This window comes from Lepidothrix coronata, unplaced genomic scaffold (genome assembly GCF_001604755.1).
Source record: "Lepidothrix coronata isolate B3197 unplaced genomic scaffold, Lepidothrix_coronata-1.0 Scaffold12, whole genome shotgun sequence".
Classification (NCBI taxonomy): Eukaryota; Metazoa; Chordata; class Aves; order Passeriformes; family Pipridae; genus Lepidothrix; species Lepidothrix coronata.
The window spans coordinates 7083295-7108321 of NW_016690192.1; the positions used below are offsets into that span (position 1 = coordinate 7083295).

At 42.3% G+C, this 25027-nt stretch overlaps 1 protein-coding gene across 5 annotated transcripts in view; it reads left to right on the forward strand.

Moving 5' to 3' along the window:
- MIER1 (MIER1 transcriptional regulator) overlaps positions 1-25027 on the forward strand; it is a 35133-nt gene that overhangs the window by 1295 nt on the left and 8811 nt on the right. For 2 of the 5 annotated variants that reach the window (XM_017805569.1, XM_017805570.1), the window contains 6 exons: positions 12794-12818; positions 13677-13822; positions 18592-18759; positions 21259-21391; positions 23212-23276; positions 23584-23656. In XM_017805569.1, the coding sequence (XP_017661058.1) occupies positions 13724-13822; positions 18592-18759; positions 21259-21391; positions 23212-23276; positions 23584-23656 (538 nt within the window). In that variant the 5' untranslated portion in view covers positions 12794-12818; positions 13677-13723. Of the gene's footprint in view, positions 1-176; positions 291-12793; positions 12819-13676; positions 13823-16184; positions 16406-18591; positions 18760-21258; positions 21392-23211; positions 23277-23583; positions 23657-25027 lie in introns of those variants that run through there. The other 3 variants (XM_017805568.1, XM_017805573.1, XM_017805572.1) reach the window with 3 other exon arrangements.

Here is a 25027-nt window from a genome sequence, read left to right on the forward strand (position 1 = left end):
CCCTGAGTGACATGTGAGAGCTTGACCAACACCCTGAGTGACAAGCGGGACCCGCTGCCTCAAACACCAGGCTCGGGGGGCGTGGCCCTCAGCGCCTGCCGGGGGGCGTGGCCCGCGCCGTGATTGACAGTCGCGGTGCGCGGTGACGTCGTGCGCAGCGCGGCCCCGCCCCCTCCCGCCGCCGCCGCTGCCGCTCCCGGAGCCGCTCCCGCCCCGCTCCCCCCTCCCGGGACCGACGGCTCCTCCCGGCGATGTGACCCTTCCCCGCGCCCTCAGCGACCATGGCCGAGGTGAGACCGTCAGGGGGGCGCACGGGGAACTTGTTGCGCGGGGCTGCAAGTTTGTTGCGGGGAGCGGAGGCCCGTGAGCACCGGAGGTCCCGCCCGCTCCCCCCCTCAGGGGCCTTCAGCCCCCGGGACGACCCGAACAGGCCGTCCCGGGGGCTGAAGGCCCCTAAAGGGAGTAAGCGGGCGGGACCCAGGGCGGCGCCTCCCGCTTTTTGTAGCACCACGTCTATTTATTTGCTTTAAATATCTTTTTTTAGTCGTTAGGACAAAGGGGGGTTGGTTCAGAGGTAGGGCAGTGGTCCTGCGAGGGGAGAGCCTTCTCCTGGGAAACGCAGGGTTTCCAAGGAATTATTTGGGGTAATCAGTTGTGTTCTGTTAATGGGGATAGCATAAAATAATGAAAGGGTAATAATGGGGTAATTAAAACAAAAATAAAACCAAAAACACACCTCTTTTTTGAAGCGTGGAGTCATTGACGGGGTGGGTTTGTCCATCCCGGTGGGATCTGGGGGAGCGACTCCTTCCCCTGCTCAGGAGGAGAGCTGGGACAGATGGATGGGTGTTCCATTAAGTTTTCTTCGAATTAGCCCCAGATGCCAATCTCTTGGCATTGGAAATGCTGAGTTGAGAAGTATCTGTTGGGAAAATGAAACCTGTGGGACAGGCGTCACTTCCAGGGGAGTTGGAACTGTCAGGATTAGGATATTTTATACATGAGGCTTCTTCCCTTGGAATTCCTGAGTAAACACGGATTTTCCCTTAAATTATTTTATCTTTTCCTCCCAAATGAGAACTGTGATGGAGCATTCTTCCTGTTGTTGAGACAACATGTCCTGAGCTAATCTTAGGAGTTAGAAGAACCTGCCTGTTTGGTTTTTTTATCTTGAGAGGGAGAGAACCACAGCTCTGATCCTAAAAAATGTGAATATTAAAGTCCTCCCATCTCTAGAGCTGGAGAGACAGTGGGGCCTTTGCTCTGGGCATCACAGGATTTGGGATTTGTCTCTCACGGAATTCAGGATTTCTGTCTTGAGTTTCACCAACTGCCTGGAAGTTTTGTCTTTTTTTTTATTAACCGCCAAATCCTGTGATCTGAACCCCAATATCCTCTCAGTGCTGTGTCCTGGAGGGCTGAGCCTTTTGCTGATGCTGAGGAACTTCCTACTCCATGTCACGTCCTCGGCACTCTGAGGGCTGGGGAAGGCTGTGCTGCCCAGAGCAACAAAAACGCACTGGAATGTGGAGCTTGGGTTTTCCCTTCATGGATTTTCCAACAGCCGGGGCCTTTATTGGTCTTGATATTTGGCTAAGAAAGGAAAAGGGTTTTCTTCATCTTCGCCATTTTGAAGGTGAATTCTTTGTGCTGTTTTGGCGTCTTTATTTGAGCGGAAGGAGTAGGAGGAGCAGAAGGGGCCGGGAGAGCTTGGATCTACCTGAGGGAGCTTGGATCCACCTGTGGATGAGTTCATGAGCACGTGGTGTTCGTTCCCAGTCGAGTTGTGCAGGGAACTGTTGTATCTGAATTGAGACAAAATTAATACTTTCAGTGATTTAAACCAGGAGAAATGTTCTGAATATGGTTTGTGTCCCTGCCCATGGCAGGGGGTTGGAACTGGATAGTCTTTCAGGTCCCTTCCAACCCAAACCACTCTAATATTCTATGAATTTAGGGAATATACAGGGACTAGGTTGGGAATCCTCCTTAGCATGGCATTTCCTCTTCGCTCTGGTATCGAACTAAAGGAACTGAGGGTGATGAAAATGTGGGTGGAAAGGCTGTGAGGTCTGAGACTGCTGTTGTGCCTCTTGCCCTCTTCCCCATCCTTCCTTCCCCAGTGGAAAATTGTTTGTGACTGTTCTGAAGGAATGCACGGGAGCTCATCCCTCAGGCAGGAATGATCCTAAAATGTTGTGTTCTAGAGAATCAGCTCCAGATCTAAACCTCAAAACCCAATGTAACTATGAAACTTGATGGGTTAGACAGGAAGGCTCTTCAGAAAGCAGCACCCAGCATGGTTAGTGAGAGAACGAGTCCAGAAAGTGAAACTAAAGTGACAAAAATGCTGCTTCACTTTTGCAGAAGCAATTTGAATACAGGACAGACAGGAAAAAAAAAAGGCTTTAGAATATATATTAAACTGAGTTTAGGCTTGGGATTAATAACCTGTGTTAGGGTTCTTTTTACATGTTCACGTGGTTCCTCATATTCCAACATGTTAGAAGTTTGTTCCAGGCATAAACCAGAAAGAAAACACCTCTAACTTAAGATCAGCTGAAGCTTTGTGACTGTTACAATATCCTGCATTAAGCTGCTTACTGAGTGTTTGTGGTGGAGGAAATGCTGATACACAAATTTTCTCCAAATACAAGTATTTTAATGCCTCCTGAGAAGAAAAGATTGGGACCAAAAGCTCGATTAGCAGCTGAAAGAGAATGTTTTTGTTTATTCAGCCATTGTAATGTTGGAATAAAATGTAAGTGAGAGAATGAGATTTTCTGATCCCAAAACTGGAAGAGCTGGGCTTGGACTTTTGTGTTGAAAAGAGGCAGCTCAATCAATACCTACTGCAATTTCCAGAAGTGCCAAATTTCTGCTGTTGTTCCATGATAGGATGCACATTTACAGGAATGCTACAGGATACTGAACAGGGAAAAATAAAGGGAAAATGACAAGGTTTGTGTTTGGTTTGGGATTTTTTCCTAATTCACTGAAGAATAGAAGTATCAGGGCTGCTGTGTGGGGAAGAGGGTGGTTGTGTTTGGTCAGAGGTGGGTTGGGAGCATTGGGAACAAAATATTCCTGATTTTTGATTTACATATTTTGGTTCTAACCGGTTTAGTTATGGGTTGGGGTGATCTAACAGTTCCTGGCTGCTCCAAGGGGGAGATCCTGCTCCTCCTGCTGCTTTTGAATGGGTGCCCCTGAACTTCTCCTGTGGGTTGATCCCTCTCACTGGCTTAGAAAGGAACTTAAAAGCTTCCTGCAGGGCAGGTGTCAGCTGATGGAAAGACCCTGCAGGGACTGGACCTGGAGTGGGGATGGGATGGGACAGCAGATCCTCAGGAGGCTCCAAGGGGACCTTCTTGCTCTCTGCAACTCCCTGACAGGAGGGTAGAGCCAGGTGGGGGTCGGTCGGGCTCTGCTCCCAGGGAACAAGGGACAGGGTGAGAGGAAATGGCCTCAAGCTGTGCCAGGGGAGGGTCAGGTTGGATATTGCCCAGGGCAGTGATGGAGTCCCCCTCCCTGGGGGGATTTAAAAGCCATGTGGATGTGGCCCTTGGGGACACAGTGGTGGCCTTGGCAGTGCTGGGGAGTGGTTGGGCTTGATGGTCTGGGAGGGCTTTTCTAACCTAAACCATTCTATGAATCTCTTCATGTTGCTGGAACATTTGTTTCTCCCAAAGCTTGAGGTTATTCAGTCTTGTGACCCATTGGAGTAACAATTTAAACTTTTCTTCTTCAGAGGGAATTTCTGTGGGGCGAGTATGGGAAGAGGCAGGAGCTGCTTGTCCTGGAGCAGGACCACTCCTCTTGTGGTGTCAGTGGACAATTAAACTGTTCAACCTGATTTCTTTGAAGGCACTTTAATGTTGTTTGAGTTTCTGAAAGTTTAGTTGGTTATTAACATCGTGTGACAGTGCTCTAATAAGTCATCTTTAAATTCCTATTGTGTGGAAAAATTTTCCTTTCATCTCAATGCTGTGCTTTTTTCAATTGAAGAATTTTAAACTTTGTGAATGTAACCACATTCTATTTTCATATTTTGAAACAGCTTCAGGACAGATGTTGAAGAAATAGGTGATCTAATAACCATTCTTAGTATTTTTAATATTTGTGTTTTTACTAAGCTTGGCTATTGCTTTAAATCAATCTGCATAAAGCTGTAGTAGCAAGCAGTAGTTAAGTTCACACAGTCACTAATTGAGTTGCAAATTGAGTTGTTTGAATAGTCAGGGGGATCGGAGCTTTTGAGTAACACCTGGGTACAAAACAAGGTGAAAACAGATTAAATCCAGGTTTCCTACTGACTGATCTAAACCGTGATTAAAGTTGGTGATTCACATCAGTCTGTTCTTTGAGAAGAATTATATTTTTTTCTTGTTTCATCTTCATGTAACTAATTGTCTTTTTTGTGTCATTCTGGAGCAGCGCTTGTAGAATGCTTTACAGAGATATTTGTGAATGTAATGTACATCTGGGAATTCAGTTTTTTCAATTCCTTGGTAAGGGAATAAACCCCAAAGTGATTGGGTTTAGCCACCGTTTGTATTTCCTCAGTTTTGATATGAGGAAAGGGAAAGCACAAGGGAATGGCAGGGGAAACAATGGCATTCTGCATTTCTAAACTGCAAAAAGGGGATGGCTCTGGGGTGTTTTTGTCATAATAGAAGAGATTTGTGAACATTTTTTGCATGTGATAAAATCTTGGTGTTTCTGGGTTTACAGCTCAGGACTTAAAGTTCTTCCTAACACAAGGATTGAGGCAGACAGTGGAATTGTTGTAAAGTTCCATTTCTTTCTGTGCTTTTTCCTGGCCAGAAGCTCCAAATTGTATTAATATTTCCCTTCTAATCCATTAACGTCACAAATTATCCATAAGAATGTTTTCTTGTGGTGCTTGACATATGACTGTAGGTGGTTTCATCTGAAATCCTATGGCAGGATACAATCATTCCATAGACTCTCAATTTTCCTTAGCAAGATAGATTACTACAAGAAGTCAAGGCTGGTACTGTATTTTGTCATGGAAATGGGCATTAAATAATTAGAAAATGTTTATTTGAAGTGTGTGCTTCATGCAAGACAGAGATGGTGTGTTCTGGTGGGCTGTTATGGTTGTGTTCCCCAGTACTCCTTGGAATGGGAAGTTCTCTAGGGAGCATCATGTCCTGTCAACCAGGGCATCCTCTGATACAGCTGCCTCCATCCAGAAGCTTCCTTCAGCCTGGAGCATCTCCTGAGGACTCAGTCCTTTAGGAAAATCCCTGCGCGTTGCTTATTGGGATACAGCTGGTGAGTGGGTCCTGGTTCCAGCCATCGACTCTGCTCAGAGCAGGAGATTGGGTTCCACTTTATTTTACAGAAGTCAGTGTGTGATTTCAGCAGTGTCTTCATGAGTTGTTGGACAGAAGCTCCTTTCACCACCCTGAACTTTGCTGTTCCTTCCTGGGACTTGGAACCCCGAGAACTACAGCTCCAACTGCTCTGCAGGACTTCCAGATCTTTGTGCTCAGCTTGGGGAGTGAGTGTTCAGACTGGGATGGCCCTGATCCCCCAATCCCAGGGCGGGGATCGGCCGCTGCCCTAACGCTCATCTGTCATTGTCACCTGTCCTGCCTTGTTGTCCCCACTGGAGACCTCAGAGCCCCTCCCAGTGCCTAAAGGGGCTCCAGGAGAGCTGGAGAGGGACTTGGGACAAGGACACAGAGTGACAGGACAAGGAGGAATGGCTTCCCACTGTCAGAGGGTAGAGTTAGATGGGATAGTGGGAAGGAATTCTTCCCTGTGAGGGTGGTGAGGCCCTGGCACAGGTTGCCCAGAGAAGCTGTGGCTACCCCATCCCTGGAAGTGTCCAAGGCCAGGTTGGACAGCACTTGGAGCAACCTGGGATAGTGGAAGATGCCTCTGCCTGTGGCGGGGGGTGGGACTGGGTGATCTTTGAGGTCCCTCCTGTCGCAAATCATTCCATGATTTTCAGGGTACTATTTCCTCTTGCTGGAGGCTGCTCTCACAGCAGTGGTTGGCAGAGGGGAAAGTATGCCATTGTCACTCATGGAAGCCTGTAAATCCATATGGGTTTGGGTGCACCTTCACGGTGTGATAACCCCTGACAGTGGTGTGGAGCAGGTAACAGGCTGGGAAAATGTAAACACTCCGGGAAGATTCATCACCTGACACCCTTCAGCCTCTGCCTTCCCCTGAAGCACTGATGGTATTTTTTCTTGACTTTTTTTTTAAATTGCTATTGCTACTTTTGTTAGTGTTGCAGCTGAAACACCTTCCTTTTTAGGGCTTTTCATTACAATGTTGATGTCCCAAAGGGATACAGTGTCTTCACTGCCAAAACTAAGTTAAAAAGGCTACTTAAGAGAGTCGTGATGTGTAGGGGATGTCTGAAAGATCCACAGAAACGATATCCCTTCTGAAATATTCTGCATAGTCTGCTTTCTGACTTTTCCTGGTGAAGGGATTTAAGTAGGTTGGTACAGGACTGAGTCAGTTGCATTAAAACTGGCCTGTGGTTCTTGCCAGCTGGGCCCTCTGGAACTGGTCCGGCAGCTTCTCCACAAACACTGACACTGCTGGGTTTTAGGTTTGTTTGGTTGGGTTTTTTTCAGTTCACAGAATCCCAGAATGGTTTGGGTTGGAAGGAATCTCAGAGCTTGTTCCAGCCCCTGCCACAGGCATGGACACCTTCCACTAGACCAGGTTGCTCCAAGCCCCGTCCAACCTGGCCTTGGACACTTCCAGGGATGGGGCAGCCACAACTTCTCTGGGCAACCTGTGCCAGGGCCTCACCACCCTCACAGGGAAGAATTCCTTCCCAATATCCCACCTAACCCTGCCCTCTGGCAGTGGGAAGCTATTGCCCTTTGTCCTGTCACTCTGTGTCCTTGTCCCAAGTCCCTCTTCAGCTCTCTTGGAGCCCCTTTAGGCAGTGGAAGGGGCTCTAAGTTGTCTCTGGAGCCTTCTCTTCTCCAGGCTGAACAATTCCAGCTGTGTCAAAAATATCAAAACAGCATTATGAGATAATTTGGGGTGGAAAGGAGCTCAGGAGGTCTCTGATCCAACCTTCTGCTCACAGCAGGATCTGCTCTGAGGTCTCCCTGGCTTGCTGATGGCTATCTCCAGTCTGGTCTTGAAAACTTCCAAGGAAAGAGGTTGGGAAAAAGTCATCTTTATAGAGGAATCAAGTCTCAGAAAGAAATGGCCAAGCCAGGGGACTTTTGCTGAGGTGGCAGTTTCAAGGCTTAGATGTACATGTTTGGGATCTGTGAGTTCAAATATTGCACTCAGTCCTTGTGTTCTGGAAGTACAAGAGTTTTGTCATTTACCAATCAAACTAAGAAAATAAAATTCCATGTATATAAAGGCTTCCATTTCAGGGATGTCACTGCAGTTTGGGCTGTAGAAGCGTTCACATGTAGAACTGTTAAATGAGGACCAACAGTATTTTTCTTTTTTCCTTACTTCAATATGTTGCTATTTTCTTCATGAGGTAAAAATGCGGCTTTTGCATTTTCTAACACAAGCTAATTTGATATACAAATCGAATATATATTGATTATATTGAGAGAGGGAACAGGCCTTCCACTGACATACATACCTGGTTATGGAAAGGGACACATTCCCTCTTGAGCAAAGGGTGCTCTTCTCCATTTAAACCAGTCCTTTTCTCTAGGCCATCATTTAGCTCAGCTCAAGAGAGTTTATTAACTTTAGGGTATTTTCCTGTCACAGAGTTCAAAAGACCTGAGCAAATTGATGGGTTTGTCAGACATATTGCTGTGAATATAGAGAGAATTTAATCCAAGATTTTAACTGGTTTATGTAACAGTTAAAGAGCTGTTAAAGGTAACTGAGTCAATTTGAACAGGATGTATATTTGTCATGTAGATACTGCTGATTTTGGGATGTTTCATTATTACTTGTTTATATTAAACAGTGTGAAAGATGGTAGCAAAGACAACAGTAGTTTTGTGGGCAGAAATGAAAGTCTGTAGTGTCCTGTCAGTCCTGTTCAGGTGGTTTTGCTGTAGGAGAAATGTGAAAAGAGAAAACTCAGTGCATTCCTTCCACAGTTTGGAGTATCCCATTCCAGTCTAAGCACCTCTGAAGTGTTGGAATAAAACCTGGACATCTCCTGCCAGCATCCAGCACTGGGCATTGCCTGGAATAAACTGTGCACAACTGGTGTCTCCTGAAGGCTGTTTGCATTAAATAAACTGTCACAATGCCAGTTTGGTTTTAGTTTATCTTCATCACAATTGACGGTGATCCAGACACTTCCCGAAGTCCAGGCAGTTGTTGTTGTCAGAGTAACACTGTGGATGTTTCCATGTCTGACACGTGTTGCTGCATTCACCACTTGGCAGTCAAAGGTGTCTGGCCAACTTCAGTCCCATGTATTCCTGTATCCACGTGCTGGAGGATGTATTGGATATGATCTTTTGGCTGGTTCTTGCTGCAAGTGTCTCTAAGCTTCTGAAAACATGTACTCAGCCTGGCTTTCCTGAGGCTCCAAAAAATACACATGGAATAAAAACAGTGACATTCTTTTAGTGCTGATGTTTCATGGTTCAGTGTCTTTTCTTCTCTCTACCATGAGGTTTGTTTTCTTCATACCTCAGAGTTGGTATTTCCTTCTTGTTGCTCAGATGGAACTTGAACAAATGTGCTCCTTGGTGTATCAGGACTCCTTGGCCACTTGAGCTTTTCCTCATTGTCCGTGGATTAGGAGTTCATGAATGTTTTTTCATTCTTTTGAACCCACAACAGAGATTCACTGTTATCTTTTCTGATGGTACAATGCATAGAAAATTGGAGTCTGTCAGCCTGTATATTGTCAGTATCCTACAGTTTTTCTCTCTTGGGCCTTGGATACCATTATCCATTGATAGGTAGCAGCTCTTTGTGCCCTTGAGTGCCCTTGAGGCAAAACACTGCTTTGTGCTTCTCTCTGAATGGCTGCAGCAGAAAATGAAAAGCCACTGAAGTACAAGGGTGTCCTTTTCACAGGAACTCCTGTTCCATTGCTATGCCATAGCTTAGGAATTAGGATCTGCTGATGCCAATGCAGCCATATGATCTTGAACCACTGCCAGGAAATTTTTATAATCAAATGCCCCCAAAGCCGTCTGTCCTACCCTGACCAGAGTCATCATCACTTGGAGGCACGAAATAGGACTGATTCGTCCAGCCTTGCAGTAATTGCCTTGCAACAACTCTTAATCAGAGGGTGCTCTTTCCCCTCCTGTGTGATGCTGACAGACTGTCACTGAAGGGTTTTCCAGGCCTCCCACCACATTCCCTTCTCCAAGTGTTCAGCTCCAAGCTCGTGCTGGGGACTGTTTGCAGCACATCTGGCAATCGCAGAGGCCTCGGATAAAGTCCTTTGGCTCATGGATAGAATGGAAAAGTGGTGTTAGTCATCTCTGAGATGGGGCTGCTGAACCAGCATGTGCTGCAGCTTCCAGTTGACTGGGCCTGGCACAAGTGGCAGAGACATGGAGTGGTGGGAAGAGGTCAGGACTACCTTTGGCAGCAGCTGCTCATTAATGCAGATGGGTTGTAATTGGACACTGTATGTACCTAGAAATAGAAGGAGGAAATGATTGGCAGTGCATCACACAGACTGGAAACATATAAAATGCAGAGAGAACAATCCACAGATGAGGCAGATGTGGTTGGCGAAGCTTGGGAAAAAGGAATAGAGAGCCAGAGGCTGCTCTCCCAAAAGCTGCCTGTGGAGTCTGTGGCAAAGAACGGACTAGAACCTCTCAAGGATGGAAATGGTGTTTCTGCAGGTGGCTGGATTTTTACAGATTTCCTGGTTTGACATTTGTATCTATTTTCTCCTATAGGCTGGGATTGTACTGGTTCTATGTTTTGGAGTTTTTAAAGTCCCTTAGCAGCATTTCAGGCTGTAGGGAAGGTTGTTTCCTTCTTGAGCTGTCAGGCCTTATCCGTGCCATTCCAGAATATTGGGAGCTGAACATCGTTCCTTCAAGTGTGCTTGACTTTTCTGAGATCTTTTCATGCCCCACTGTGGGTTTTGTCCCCTCTCAGCAGGGAAATCCTTCATTGTGCTCAGCTCCATTGCAGTCTGTATTGGAGCACTTTAGTTCCAGAAGCGTTGGAGTTGGAAGGAACATCTGGAGATCATTCAGACCAAGCCATGGCTCAGGGCTGGCTTAGCAAGAGCAGGTTCCCAGTGCCAGTCTGGTTTTGTACACCTCGAGTGCAGACACCACAACTTCTGGGGGGCAGCATGTTCCCACATTTCATCCCTTTTACAGGGAAAAAAGCTTTTCCTAGTGTTTAAACATATTCCAGTTTGTTCCCACTGACTCCTGTCACGGGATGCCACTGAGAAGTGACTGGCTCAGTCTTCTGTTCACCCTTCTGTCCGAGATTTATGCACATGAATCTGATCCTCCTGAGCCATCTCTTCTCCAGGCTGAACATCCCAGGCTCTCCCAGCCTCCCACCTCTTTGGAATCCCCTCTACATGAGGCTCGTGGGCCAAGACCTTCTCCAGCTCTTGTTGGCAAGTCCTGAACTGTGGCTGAATGCAAGGCTGTGCTTTTGGGGTTGGATTTTGGAGTCATGGCTCCCTGAACTCCTGTTATTCCTGATTTATATGCTGTTGTTCCTTCCCTTCCCCTTCCACTTCCCCTTTCCCTTCCCCTTTTCCTTCCCCTTCCCTTCCCCTTCCCTTTTCCTTCTCTTTCCCCTTCTCTTTCTTTCGTGTCCCCTCCCAATGTATTGCAACCCCTTCCATGAAGAAAAGGGAAGGGTCTTCGTGGTTTCTTTCCTGGCCTGGCAATATTGAATTTATTTGCTTTTCCACCTGTGATTGTTGCAATAAATACACTGAAGGTTTGTTAACTCACACTAATAATGGTGTATTACATATTTTAAATCACCCAGTTTTGCAAGTTTATCAAACAAAACGCACCAAATAGAGGTCAGTTCTCGCTGGCTGATCGTGATACTCAGCTCAGTATGTGCAGGAATACTGGACTCTGGAATTTGTTAGCATAATCTTTGCAAATAAAGACTTTTCTGGATGTAGTGATTTGCAAAACTTCCTCTGGCATTGTGCAATATTTTGCAAAAATGTTTTTAGTTCTTACCCACTTCATGTGAGTTTGTCCAGGGAGATCTCAGAGCCCCTTCCAGTGCCTAGAGAAGTTCCAAGAGAGCTGGAGAGGGACTTGGGACAAGGGCCTGGAGGGACAGAGCAAGGAGGGGGAAGGACAGGGTTAGATGAGATATTAGGAAGGAATTCTTCCCTATGAGGGTGGTGAGGGGCTGGGATGGAATTCTCAGAGAAGCTGTGGCTGCCCCATCCCTGGAAGTGTCCAAGGCCAGGCTGGACAGGGCTTGGAGCAACCTGGGATGGTGGAAGATGTCCCTGCCCATGGCAAGTGGTGGGACTGGATGGGCTTTAAGGTCCCTCCCAGCCCAACCCATTCCATTATGTGATCCTATAATTCAGTATTGTCCAGGTATGATTTTCCTTGGCTTTTAAAGCTAATCCTGCCTTAGATACTATTTCTCCAAGTCAGCAGGGATGCTCCCCAAAAACTAAAAATATATTTGGATGTTAATAAATGTGGAAAAATCCACCTGTGGTGGCTCTCCCTGAAGTCAGTGGATATATTCTGTATTTTCTTCAGGCTCTGCAGTGTTAGGAGAGCACAGCTTCTTCTCTTGTATTTTCTCTCCTCCCTCCAGGCACCTTCTCCACCCTTTTTGCTTGACACAGGGAAATACATTTTGAGGTTCTGCAGCTCTGAAGGAAAAAGTCTGTTTTCCTAACTCGGAAAAACCCATTTCACTAGGTCTGTGCCTGAAAAGAGTTGAAACATTTGCTTGAATTATCAAAACAAATGAGGTTTGAATGTCTGACATGCAAATGTCATCCCAGGAACTTAAAGATTGGCAAAGCTGTAACCAAGGGAAAGCAGAATGTTGTTTGTTCACATTATAAATATAGGATTATCAAATATGCTGGGCCAGAAGGTGACTCTGTTACATGGATTATTGGGGAAGTCTTGTTTTCTTCCTATATCTCAAAAAAATTATTAGTTTTGTAGCCTGTGTCCATATTAATTTGTGTTTTAAATGTACTCAGGAAGAAAGTCTGGTTTGTAAAATATTTTTTTTTCTGTTTGTTTGGTTTGAGGTGGGTTCTTTGTTTGTTTGGCGGGTTTATTTTGGTTTGGTGAGGGGGTTTTGTGGGGTTTTTATTGATTTTTTTTGTTGTTCATTTTGGTTTGGTTTTTTGGGGGTTTTTTTGTTTGTTTGTCTGTTTGGTTTGTTCATTTGTTTGTTTTTGTTAGTTGGTATTTTTCCTCACAGCTGGGTCAGAGATTTAAGATTAAAGATTGCTTTTCCCTTTGTGCCCTGAGGAATTCTCAGAGTGATTTGGGATTACCTTTAAAAAATGTGGCCCTGTATTGAAATAGAACTGGGAATTTGTGTTCAGCTTCAAATGGGAAGAATGATTTCTCTTCCACTGTGCTTCCCTGCCCATGTAATCTGGGATATACCTGGGGTATATTTGGGATATCCCTTCCAATCTGGGATATACCTAGGTTGTGGAAAGGGGATTTAGTTCCTGGAGTTAAAACAGAGCTGGATCTTTAAGTTATTATTTACCTTGGAGCTTTATTTATCAATATGTTTTTTATAGTGACTTGCTTCGTATCAGCTGAATTATTGAATTGACTTTGTACAAATTAGCAAAAATAATTTCCTTTCTTTTCTTTTTTAGCCTTCTGTTGAGTCTTCAAGCCCAGGTAAATATTTTTTATGATTTCCAAGGTTTTATTGGCATCCTACTAGTGGAAAAGCTTTCCAGGAGCTACTTTAGCTGGGCTGGTGTTATCTCTTGAGCTTTTATTTCTTTCAGAGAAATAATTAATTGCTTTTTAGTTAAACCTCGTAGTCACACGCTTAGTGTGAGCACAAGCTTTGGAAAATGAAATTTAAATTGTCCAAGAATGCAGGTGGAAAAATATGAGCAGGGTTGGAATTAAAACTCAGGTATTGCTGAAGGACATCTGCCAAACCATCCATCCATCCATTTCTTTTTCATTGTCACAATATATAACCAGACCTCTCTACAAAGAACTGTGAAAAATAAAGGCACGGGGGAAAATAACTCAGAAATAAAATCTGCATAACTCTGAAGCTTGTTTAATGTAAATTTTGGAGAAGTCATTAATCCGTCTTTGTAGTTGTAAACAAAGAAGCTTCCAAAGAATAAAGGGAACGACTGCCCAGAGTTTGTATTTTATGAGTATTTCTGCTCCCAGTAGAACTCGATTTAGGCAGGTTTATGATTATTTAAGAGTAAAGTGTTCAAAACCTGAACATTTTCCAGACATTTAACTAGGGCCTGATGTCCAGGGCTAGGGAACTGGGCGATCTGGCTAGTTATTCACCCTCCTGGTTCTTTCTGCCAGGACCTCTCCCTATCCAAAGCTTTCCATGAATAGCAAGCCTGCCTTTCCCTAAGATAAAGGATCGAGGCAAAAGATTTGGATTTCTGAGTATAATCTACGCGTTAAAATGTCATCAAAATAATAAAAAGAAATTAAACTCTGTGAGGCCATGATGTAACTAAAAACATTGTTTAAAATGTTTCCCATCAGGAGGTTCAGCAACATCTGATGACCATGAGTTTGACCCATCAGCTGATATGCTGGTGCATGACTTTGATGATGAACGGACATTAGAAGAGGAGGAAATGATGGAAGGAGAGACAAACATCAGATCTGAAATAGAGGATCTTAACAGGGTAGGTGGCCTTAAGTAGTCCTAAAGCAGAACCACAGCCTCACGCAAAACATATGCAGGGTTTTAGCCCTTATATTTGGAATTTTAAAAAATAATCACCCCAAAACTATTAATAGGTAAATAATAGAGAGAAGGGGGAAAAGGGGCTGAACTAAATGTCTCAAAAATTGCGGAAAAGAAACCATTACATAAATACCTCATATATATATATATATATATATATATATATAAAATAACTACTTAATAAACATATTTTATATATAAATACTTAATAGAGATACTATATAGTATACATATACTGTGTATATTATATATGCACTTTAGATATATTTCATATATATAATATACACATACTGGTACAGAAATACTTTATATATAACATAAATAATATACATATTTTATATATAAATACTTAATATACATATGGTATATATATTATATATACTATGTGTACTGTATATACATTTTAGATATATATATAATATGCACATACTGGGACATAAATACTTTTTATATATAAAATAAACATTTAATATACATATGCTGTATATATAAAATACACATATACTGTGTATCATAGATATATATTTTAGATATATATTATAGGTATAATGGACATCTACTGATACATGAATACTTAATACTGGTACATAAATACTTAATACTGGTGCATAAATACATAAATACTTAATAAATGTATAAAACTGTTCTTCTTTAGTTTCTTTTTCCTTATTTTTATTGTATAGGTTTTGCATTTTAGAGATTGCATTTTGAGTTAATATAAGTTAAAATATCCTCTGACTAGACTTGTATATTCCACCTGATTAGTGCAAGTTATTATTTTATAAAGCACTTGCACTTATATGTAAAAAACACGAACCTCATAATTTTGCTTATCTTTTGCATTTTTATACAAATACCTATATAATAATACAGTGGAGCATGTAGGAATATCATAATTTTAAAGGAAAATGCAGAGAAAATTATGTATAAATCCTATTTAACCTAAGTGATTATGCCCATATGACTTTAAATTAATTTGGTGCATTTAATCTGTAGTTCCAATGTAAATGATAATTTCTTTCTGGTGATTTCAGGTTATGGTGTCACTTATGTATTGTCTTCAATTATTTCTCAGGCAGGAATAATATCCTTAAATTACCAAGTAGGTTTATTATAAATGCAGAGTAATTTGGGTACTGTCTGTGGCCTCGTTGTCTGCAAAGACCTCCAGAACAACTCATTAATGATTCACAGATGCATATTCAATGTACAAATCCTATTTAGCATAAGTAATTATGCCAATATGACTTTTAATTAATTAGTGCATTTAATCTATATTTCCAGTGTAAATGATGATTTCTTTCTGGTAATTTCCAGGTTGATATTAAATGGTAAACATAAAGCTAAATAAATAGTTGGTTAATCTGAATATGCTTCATCAAGATCAAATGAGAAATGGAGCTCCACATGTGTGTCATGTGGATTTTAAGTTGAAAATATGGCTTTTTTTCCCATCATATTTTGTGTAATTTTATCACCACATTACAACTCTTCAGTTTATCTCCTCATATCCAGTGCTTACCTCTAGTTGTGGGATAGCAGGTTTATGTGTATATATATATATATATATAACTTTATCTTTTTTAAGTCCTGGGTGACAGGCCATCTAAATCTCAAAACTACTGTCAGGACAAGTGCTATCCTCTCATTTTCCCCCAAAATTTACATGTATTATTTCAGATTTCCCCAGGCTGGGAATGTTCCTGATTGACCAGTTCATTTGGGTTTTGCAAAAGCATTTTTGAACTTTAATGTTTTCACTTCTGATTGTCATAAAAATTCCCCCTTCCCTTGAGGGTCGGGGTCTTTTCTACTCATGAGTTTAATCTCTGGTGCATCTCCAATGTGTTGGTCCTTGAGGAGCCAGGCTGGGAAAGATGGGGGTGTTCACCTGGAGAAGAGAAGGCTCCAGGGAGACCTTAGAGCCCCTTCCAGTGCCTAAAGGAGCTTCAAGAGAGCTTGAAAGAGACTTTGGACAAGGAATAGAGGGACAGGACAAGGGGGAATGGTATTAAACTGAAAGAGGAATGGGTTTAGATGGGATATTGGGAAGGAATTCCTGGCTATGAGGGTGGTGAGGGGCTGGGATGGAATTCCCAGAGAAGCTGTGGCTGCCCCATCTCTGGAAGTGTTCAAGGCCAGATTGGACAGGGCTTGGAGCAACCTGGGATAGTGGAAGATGTCCCTACCCTTGGCAGGGAGTAGAACTGGATGAGCTTTAAGGTCCCTTCCATCCCAAACCATTCCAAGATTCCATGACTCTATGAGGTTCAGCAGCACCCCGTGCTTCTCTTTGCATTTGTTTAAAGGCAGTAGAATATCGGCATCTGCAGACCAGGAGTCACCCTCTGCTGCTCTAGTGTGGGGAAAAAACACAGTTCCCTAAGAGCAGAGCAGAAGGAAGGGGATCCAACTATTGGATTTGGTGGTTCTCTGTGATACATCTTGAAAGTTCAGTTTTTTTGAGCAGGAAAGCCCTGCAAGGTGATACAGCAAATTATCCTTGATCATATCCAGACAGGTATTCCATAATACCATTTTTGTGTGTAGGAGTGTCTGTACCAGATGTGACCAAGTCCCCCTCACCTACTTCTGCTCCGGACACAAGTTATAATTCATTCCTTATGGAATCAGGGAATGGTTTGGGTTGGGAGGGACGTTAAAGCTCATCCAGTTCCACCCCCTGCCATGGGTGGGGACACCTTCCACTAGACCAGGTTGCTCCAAGCCCCGTCCAGGTTGGCCTTGGAGACTTCTTCCACGTAAGGATTTTTGATGTCTTGGATAATCGCTGTGATCTTTTCAACCTTTTCTATTTTTGCAATCCCAAAGCAACAGAGAAATCACATTTTGTATTTTCTCTGGGAGAGTTGTTGGTCCTTGGAGCTTTTGGAATTGTAATGAACTATTTGAAGTTAGGAGGCTCTACCCAAGAAAAATGTTGTAAATACAAACCCCCTTTCCTAGGTAACATACAGTCAGTAATATTCCTATTGCATAGTTCACACATACCTGCAAATTGCAGTAAAAGTTCTTTTTAATTCTCAGCTGTCTTTACAAATAGGATAGGGGTGCTTAAAGAAAGTATATTACTTTCCAAAATGTACTGGAGAACATTTGTATAACTAGGAATAGGATTTTTCTGCAAGCTGTGCCAGATTTTAATTAAGACCACAGTCCTTTCATGTTGTCTGTGTCAGTAAAATATTAATTCTCCACTTCTAAGAGTTCTTTCCATTAAATGATACGACGGGAACCAAGAAATTAAGAGGGAAGGGGAGGACATTTAAGTCCACATGGTCTGTGTGTAAGGCTTAACCAAAGAGTAGAGCACTAAGTGGCAGAATGGCTTAGTTCTTTGAAGTAAAATAAAATAAAATACACAGACAACAAGTACTGGGAAACCCTGTGTTACTCTTATTTTTACAGAGCAGAACTAACTCCCCTTGCCTTTTATAATTGGTATTTTTAGGGTGTTTCCAGAAACTAGAAATCTGTTGATCACTGAAGGCCCTTAGGAAAGGTCAGCCAATACTAAAAATATCTGATTCACATTAAATAGTAAGAAAAACTATTTAGAGCAAGCAAACACCTCCAAATAATAAACAGAGGATTTGATCTTGTGAGAAAGAGAATTTTAAAATGCTCTCTGAAAGCTTCTGCACTGAAAAATCTCCTTAGGGATATCACATACTGCCCCTGAAGGCTGGATACTGAATATTAAAAGTAATAAAAGAAGCAATGTGCAGACCCAGCAATTAATAATTTTTATTAATAAAGTGAATGCATTAGGTAACAGTTTGGGAGCCACTAAATTTGAGAACATTTGAAATGTCCCTTCAGAGGGGACCAGCTTTCTAAATATCAATATTTTTAAATGTGTACATATATTAGCAGATTTGCTTCCAGCTGTGGATGGATTTGTAAAGAACCAGCTTGAAATATATGTAAGTCTGTAAACATTAGTATCTTTACCTGGATATCAGGTGATCCCTCACCCCCATACAAACCCTCATTTTTTGTTTTGCTCGGAAACAGGAGAGGTACAGAGAGATAGGGAGGTGCATATTTTGGGTGTAATTCTGTATTCAAAACCAGGGTTGTAGAACACTGTAGAATTGTCCCTGCAGCACAACTTCCCAACAGAGACTTAATTCCACATTGCAGCCAGGTACCGCAAGTTCTGGGCCTCATTGTACTGAATTCTTGGAGTCACTGCAGAAATTCCTGCCTTGCACTAGGACAAGTTTCTACCTCTCACTGTCTCAGCTGCCCGTGCGAAGCAGTTGCTGCTGACACACAACTTATCCATTTCTTCCACAAATGTGTACTAAATACCATCATTTTTTCCACTTGTTTTTGAGCAGCAGAGGGAATATCAACATATATTCCAATGAGGAGTGTGTTTGCTCTGGGTACTGAAGGGAGATGATAAAACCAAGCCCTTTTAATGAACCCTGTGAGATTGTTAGTACGTGGGGTCTGCTGTAAATTTATAAAGATTTGGGAAATAAAGTTATCTGCATAAAAATAACCACCGCATATTTTTCATAGGAGCCGAAACTTCAAATTTTGCCTGCCCATTCCTTTTGGAGTGGCCATCTTGGTGTGTTGCTGTTATAAAGTGCTCACCTTTGTGCTGTGGGGCAGATGTGGGATGTGGAATATCCGTGTTAAAATCCCAAACTTTGTTTGGATGTTCCTCAGGAGAGTGATATGCCAATCCAGGAGCTGCTCAGCCGCTACGGCTACGACGGCACCATCCCACCGCAGGAGGAGGAGGACGATGAAGAGGAGGAGGAGGATGAGGAGGAGGGAGAAGATGATGATGATGTTGATAACGATGACAACAGTGGCTGTAGTGGGGAAAACAAGGTGAGTGTTTATCCTCTTTTGCATATACATGATTTGCTTACTGCTCAACCATTTAAGATCCCAGGTCGTGGCAGAATATTTTGTAATAAAGTTGATTTCAGATGCTTTGTGTACTGAACTCTAAGGTTTATTCTTAATTACCCATCTGTATTTCTCTTTAATTGCTCTTAATTCCATTTCTGTCATCCCAAACTGTTGCTGAGGCAAATTAAAATACATGAATACCTACAACATTGTGTAAGAAGGGATTGTAATTGCACTTCAAAACTGACATTTTAAATGCCTGCAGACACCTTAATAGATGTGGCTGAATACTTGTTTCGAGGTGAAAAGCTGATTACTGAAACTTCTCAATGTAGAATTGAATTAAATGTGGCTCTGAGTGTTGCAGATCCTGCAAGTTTTGCAGCTTGAGCATTGTATTTTTCAGCCTGGCAGCCCTGGTTGTACTTAAATTAACTGAACCTAATGCTTCGAGTACCTTTGCAAACTGTTTAGTTTTGAGCTTATCATCTTTACAATCCCATTCTGTGTGCTCTTAAAGGAATTTTCTGATTTTAGAAGTCTTTTCTACTTGGAATGTCCTATATATTTGTAACAATTCTGTCACAGGCACAGCTGTAACTTCTCCATTACTGCTGCCTCCTGAATTCCATTAAAATACAAATTCCTTTGAATTGTCAGTAAATAAAAAAGCTCAGGCGTTAGTGAAAGTTGCATTACCTAATCTGGCTTTAAAAAGGATGCATTTTTCTTTTTTGATACCCATTTTAGAATCTCTGGAATGTGACAGAGAGACGAGGAATGATCCACCTGATTCAGAAAGTGAAGTTCTTGGGATTTACAAGCTCTCTTGACAGATGCTGTAAAAGATTGTTATTTGTGTGGGTTGAATAGTTCAGAAGGAAGATCCATAGTTAGATTACATAGGGAAAGGTTTAGGAAGCTGGAGAGGGGGAAAAACTTATGTAACATGAAGGATGCAGGAATAATTTTGGGAAGAGTTCTTTGAGGAATAATTTCTTCCTGGAAAGGGTGTTCAGGCATTGGAAGGGGCTGCCCAGGGAGGTGGTGGAGTCCCCATCCCTGGAGGGGACTGGACATTGCACTCAGTGCTCTGGGCTGGGTGACAAGGTGGGGATCAGTAACAAGTTGGACTCTGATCTTGGAGGGCTTTTCCAACCTCAAGGATTCTGTGCAGAATCAAAATAAGACACTCAAGTGTTTATTTTGTTGTGCATGGTGAAGTCTCACTTGCTCCTTGTGCCTGTCCTTCTTAATTCCTTCCTGACACAACTTCAGTGTTCTGCAGTAGCTGATTTAAGACCTTGCCTATCTTTTCACTGGATGACATGTCCACGTGTCCCTGCTGTGAGGAGCCACCTTGTCCCTTTGCAGGGCTCAGACCCTCTGTAGGACGATGCAGAGCCGACGCCTTCCTCCCGTCAGCACCCACAGCTCAGGGTCTGCCCAGTGACCACCAGCAGTTCAGCCTAATCCCAGTTTGGCACCTGGGAGCAGGTGTTCACCAGTCCCACCCCAGTTTGGATCAGGCTGGAGCCAGGGTGGTGGGGAGTGAGCACGGGATATGGGATGGGAGCTCTGAGGTGCTGCAGGCTCTGGAGTGGAGAGGCAGAAAATACAGCTGTGGGGGTGGAATAATTGTATAAATCATTCAAGCTTTCTCTGCAAGTGCTCATCTTTGTACAGCCTATTTAGCTCTCCTGCACTTAGCTGGGTTCTATTTTTAATCTGCTTTAAGCTGCACATGTGACAATACTCTGGTTGCTGGTAAAGGTGCACATCAATGTGTGCTGGGCCTGATGCTTCTGGGTTAGAAGTAGCAATAAAATACAGAAAAGATACAAACAACATGCACTGAAATAGAAAGCGTGGATTTTTTTCTAAAAAATATTTATAGTTTAAATTTTCCCTGATTGTAATAATTCCCATAGTTGTTGTGGTTTATCTTCTCATGAAGAAACTTGTCCTAATTTTTGATCTTGACTCGACTCTACTGATGTGCTGTTTCTGTGGGGTTGAACCACTCTATTGACGTTAATTTTTATGGAAGGTACCATTTCCAGGTAAATAATTCCTCCCCTTTTTGTTGAAAATTCATTAGAAAGGGTTTTAAAGACCAAATTAAAATTTGAAATTAAATGAAATTAAATGAAAACCAGAAGGATTTGCTTGACTGATTAAAAAAATTAAAGATTAAGATTGATTTGAGGTTTATATTTGTGATTTGTATGGTAGAGTCTGAGTGTTTGTTATATTGATCTGCTTAAAATGCTGGTCAAAAAATAACCTGATGATGTGTTTACACATTTGTGGTGGCTCAGCCTGGACAGGCCACAATCCATCCAGTCACTTCAAGTCAGATAAAAGCTACTTGGATTTGATATATTAATAATCCTGGAAAAATATCTTGCTAAAATAGTGTTTGTCACATACAAAGGAGTAACTGATCTGCTCTTTGGTTTTTTTGTGTGCAAGGAGGAGGCCATAAAAGATTCATCAGGGCAGGAAGACGAGACACAGTCGTCGAACGACGACCCAGCACCATCTGTTGCATCTCAAGATCCCCAGGAGATAATTCGCCCTCGTCGGTGTAAATATTTTGATACAAGTATGTCCAGTTTAATGCTCAGCACAGCAATCTTGCTGTGATTGACCTGATTCCTAAAAACATTGGTTTTCCTTGTTCATTCTGCTCTTGGTTAGCATCATGCTCAAAAATAGGAAAACAAACTCTTGGTTTTAGCTGAATGCTAGCTCTGCTCTGCTGACTCTCTATAAGGCCAGGAAACAGACTTTCCTTAAAAGAAAGCATGAGATTTCTGGGGAAATTTAAATTCTACAGTTTTAAAAAGCAGACTCTCAGTCCAGTTTATCCTGCAAATTGGTTTGTAAGGATGTGCCTTCAGAAAAATTACCTTGCACACGAGTCTGGGTGCAGTAAGTGGTTATTTAGTATGGAATTACTTTGCCATCCTGGTGTCAGCTGCCAGTTCACATTAAGGATGGAGGTAAAAATATTTGCAAAAATATTTACAAGTAGGAAATGCTCTGTTCCAGCCAGATAATTGCTATGCAGCATGTGGTTATCGTGCCAAGGCTGGGTTTTGTCCTCATCCAAAGGAGCTGAGAGTCCAGCTGAAGGGAAAAGTAAAAACTGAAATTTTCTACAAATAGAACCCAGATTTCTTCAAGCAATAAAATCTGGAAAAGGCCAAGAATGGTTAACCCTGAAATACCAAAGTGGGAGGTCACAATGACAAAAATTTGCTTCAAGAATTGCACAGTTGTTACTGCTGTCAGCATTGAACTGATCATTTTCTCTCTTGTTTTGATTAAAAACTGGTTTTGCATCCCTTTGAGACTGTTGGCTGTTGTAGCTGTCCCTTCAGACAACTCCTATTTCCGTGGAATCTTTCCTGATGGGACCTGAGCCTTCAGAGCTGGCAGCAGGGCCCTACGGACAGCAGATATTTTACCTTTCTTTAATGAAAGTGATTGTTGAATTCCTATTGCTCTGTGTTTTAACAACACTAATTTCCTTACCATACCTTATTCTTGATGCTTACTAATCATGACATTGTAAAAATGCAGTTTTCTAATCTGTACTTTATTTTAATCCAAAGTGGCCAAGGAATCTCAGTAGCTGTGCAGAGGATTGCAAATATCTTAAATAAATTCCCATTTTTAAGCATAGCAACTGTATTACATTAGGTTTGGGGTTTTTTACAGTGTTCAGCTGTGTATAAAATGTAATTTAATGTATAAATAATTTTAGTACTGCTATATCGCATCCTATGCATAAACCAGTACGTTGGGAAAGGCAACTGGGCTATATCATAAAGAGCTTAACATTTCTGGCAATCCTTATCCCAAATAATCTATTTTAAATGCTTCTGTGCCTCTCTGAGCTGTACATCCAAGGCTCCTAAATCCCAAGAAGACACACTTACAGATTCTCACACCTTGTGCTGAGATGTCCCTTAAATTCAGTGCCAGCTGCTTTAAGGGAAAAAGAACAACAGGAACTAAGCCAGGAGCTCATGGAAAAGGGTGTTGAAACCCACATGTGGGTGCTGAACATCCACAAAAAATACTTCCAGAAACTTTAGAGTGAATTTGGATGTGGATCACTCAAAGCTGGGTGAGGGAAAGGAAATTTTATTTTAATAGCAAAATTTATTTGTGCCTTAAGTTTTCAGAGCCTGTTGTGTATCTTAACCCAAATGTGAACACAGGGTGGGTCAATTTTTAATCTCGTCAATACTGAAATATTTATGTTGACCCTAAAAGTGCTGTCAGCAGTGGTGTGGGATGAGATAAGGGGGGAGGGAGGAGAGCAGGGCTGGAGCCTGGTGGGGTGACAGGCTGGGCTCCTGTCCCCTGCCACCCTTGCTGTTTTTGGCTAAATGTTTCAACAATTTCTTGTAGATAGTGAAATAGAGGAGGAATCTGAAGAAGATGAAGATTATATTCCCTCAGAAGACTGGAAAAAGGTAAATACTAAGCCTATATTTCATAAATAATAAGTTGATGTATTACCTAGTAACTCTGAGCTCTGTAGAGCATCCAAGTCCTCTCCAGTTTTTCCCCATAAATAGAGTTTTGATAATGAGAAATGTTGAAGACCTCCTCAAGCAGTTAAAAATCCATTTCCATATAGTGCCTGTTGACTGTGTTTTTAGATTTTAAACAAGTTTAAAGTTTAAAGCGGGGGGGAAGATGTTGTCATCCTTGTGTTTGCTAACAAAAAACTGCAGGGATATGGTTGCTTAACTTCTTGTTTCTGGTATTTCAAAACAGGAAATCATGGTGGGCTCCATGTTTCAAGCTGAAATTCCAGCTGGCACCTGCAAATACAAAGAGAATGAAAAAGGTGAGATTTGGCACTGTGACCATTATTGCTGTGTTTGTGATTGTTGTCTGTTAGGGAGAAGTAAAAGGTTTGATTGATGTCATGTGTCTTGTGAAATAAATGAGGTCCTTCAAGTGAAAACTCTGGTCTCAAACTGTACTTCATCCTATACTTGACCATCAGAGCTTGAGGCTGGGAAGGGGAAAAGAAGGATTATATTGCTGGCCTGGTGCCTCTTGAGCTCTTGGATTAGTGATGCAGACCAGGTTTAACATCTTATTTATTTACTTTATGTAAAACCTAATAGCTGATGGGGAAATTGTGTCTCTGGAATTGGATTAACACATTAAAAAGGCAAAATGGTACCAGCAGCTTTGGCTTTCAACCTTTTAAAGGTCTTCAACCAATAACAAAAAAGTTCTGGTTTTGGTTTTGGGTTTTTTACCCTCCTTGCAACCAGAGCCTTTGGTGTCCTGCGTAGGGCCAGGAGTTGGACTCCACCGTCCCTGTGGGTCCTTTCCAGCTCAGGATATTCCATGATTCCATTGACTTCAAGCAGGGTTACACATTCTGGACTTTGTAGCCAGAGAGGTTGCACAGAGTGTAATTTATATAAGTCAGGAGCTTCCATTAAAAACAGAAAGTGGCAAATTAGAAAACATCTGCTTTTTAGCTGGGAAGAAGCTGCTCTTTGCAGGCTTTCCTGCTTCTGACTGGAAATAGAGCTGGAACTATGGATTTGCCTGAGGTGCAGTACATTATGCTTTACTGGTCACCTGCTTTTCCAGGTATTTACTCAGCTCTAAATGGCTTCTGGCCTTCAACAATAAAACAGAAATAGCTGCTCTGTGCATTGCAGTACCCAATATAAACCATTTTTTTATCATCTTGCTCACTGCTGTTTGCAGGGCAGAGAACCTGCTTCAGGGGCAGGAACCACTGAGGGGAAAATTAAATTGTCACTAATGGTGCTGTTGCCCAGAGAAGCTGTGACTGCCCCACCCCTGGAAGTGTTCAAGACCAGGTTGGATGGGACTTGGAGCAACCTGGTCTAGTGGAAAGTGTCCCTGCCCATGGCAGGGGGTGGGACTGGATGCGCTTTAAGGTCCCTCCCAACCCAAACCATTCAAGGATTATATTTCTATGACGATTTCCCAGATTTTTTTCCCTAAATAAGCAACCAAACAACAGATTAGTTCCAGCCTTTGAAACAAAAAGCTCCCAGAAAACTCTTGAGAGCTCTTTCCAAACTGTGTGTCATCAGTGAAATGAAGCTCCTTTCTTTGCGAGACGATCATTTTCCTTACCAATTTTGGGCTTTTATTTGTATTTACTTTCCTGTTAAAATACTTTTCTTTGAGTAGAAATGTATCTATTAACCCTCTGGCCTTC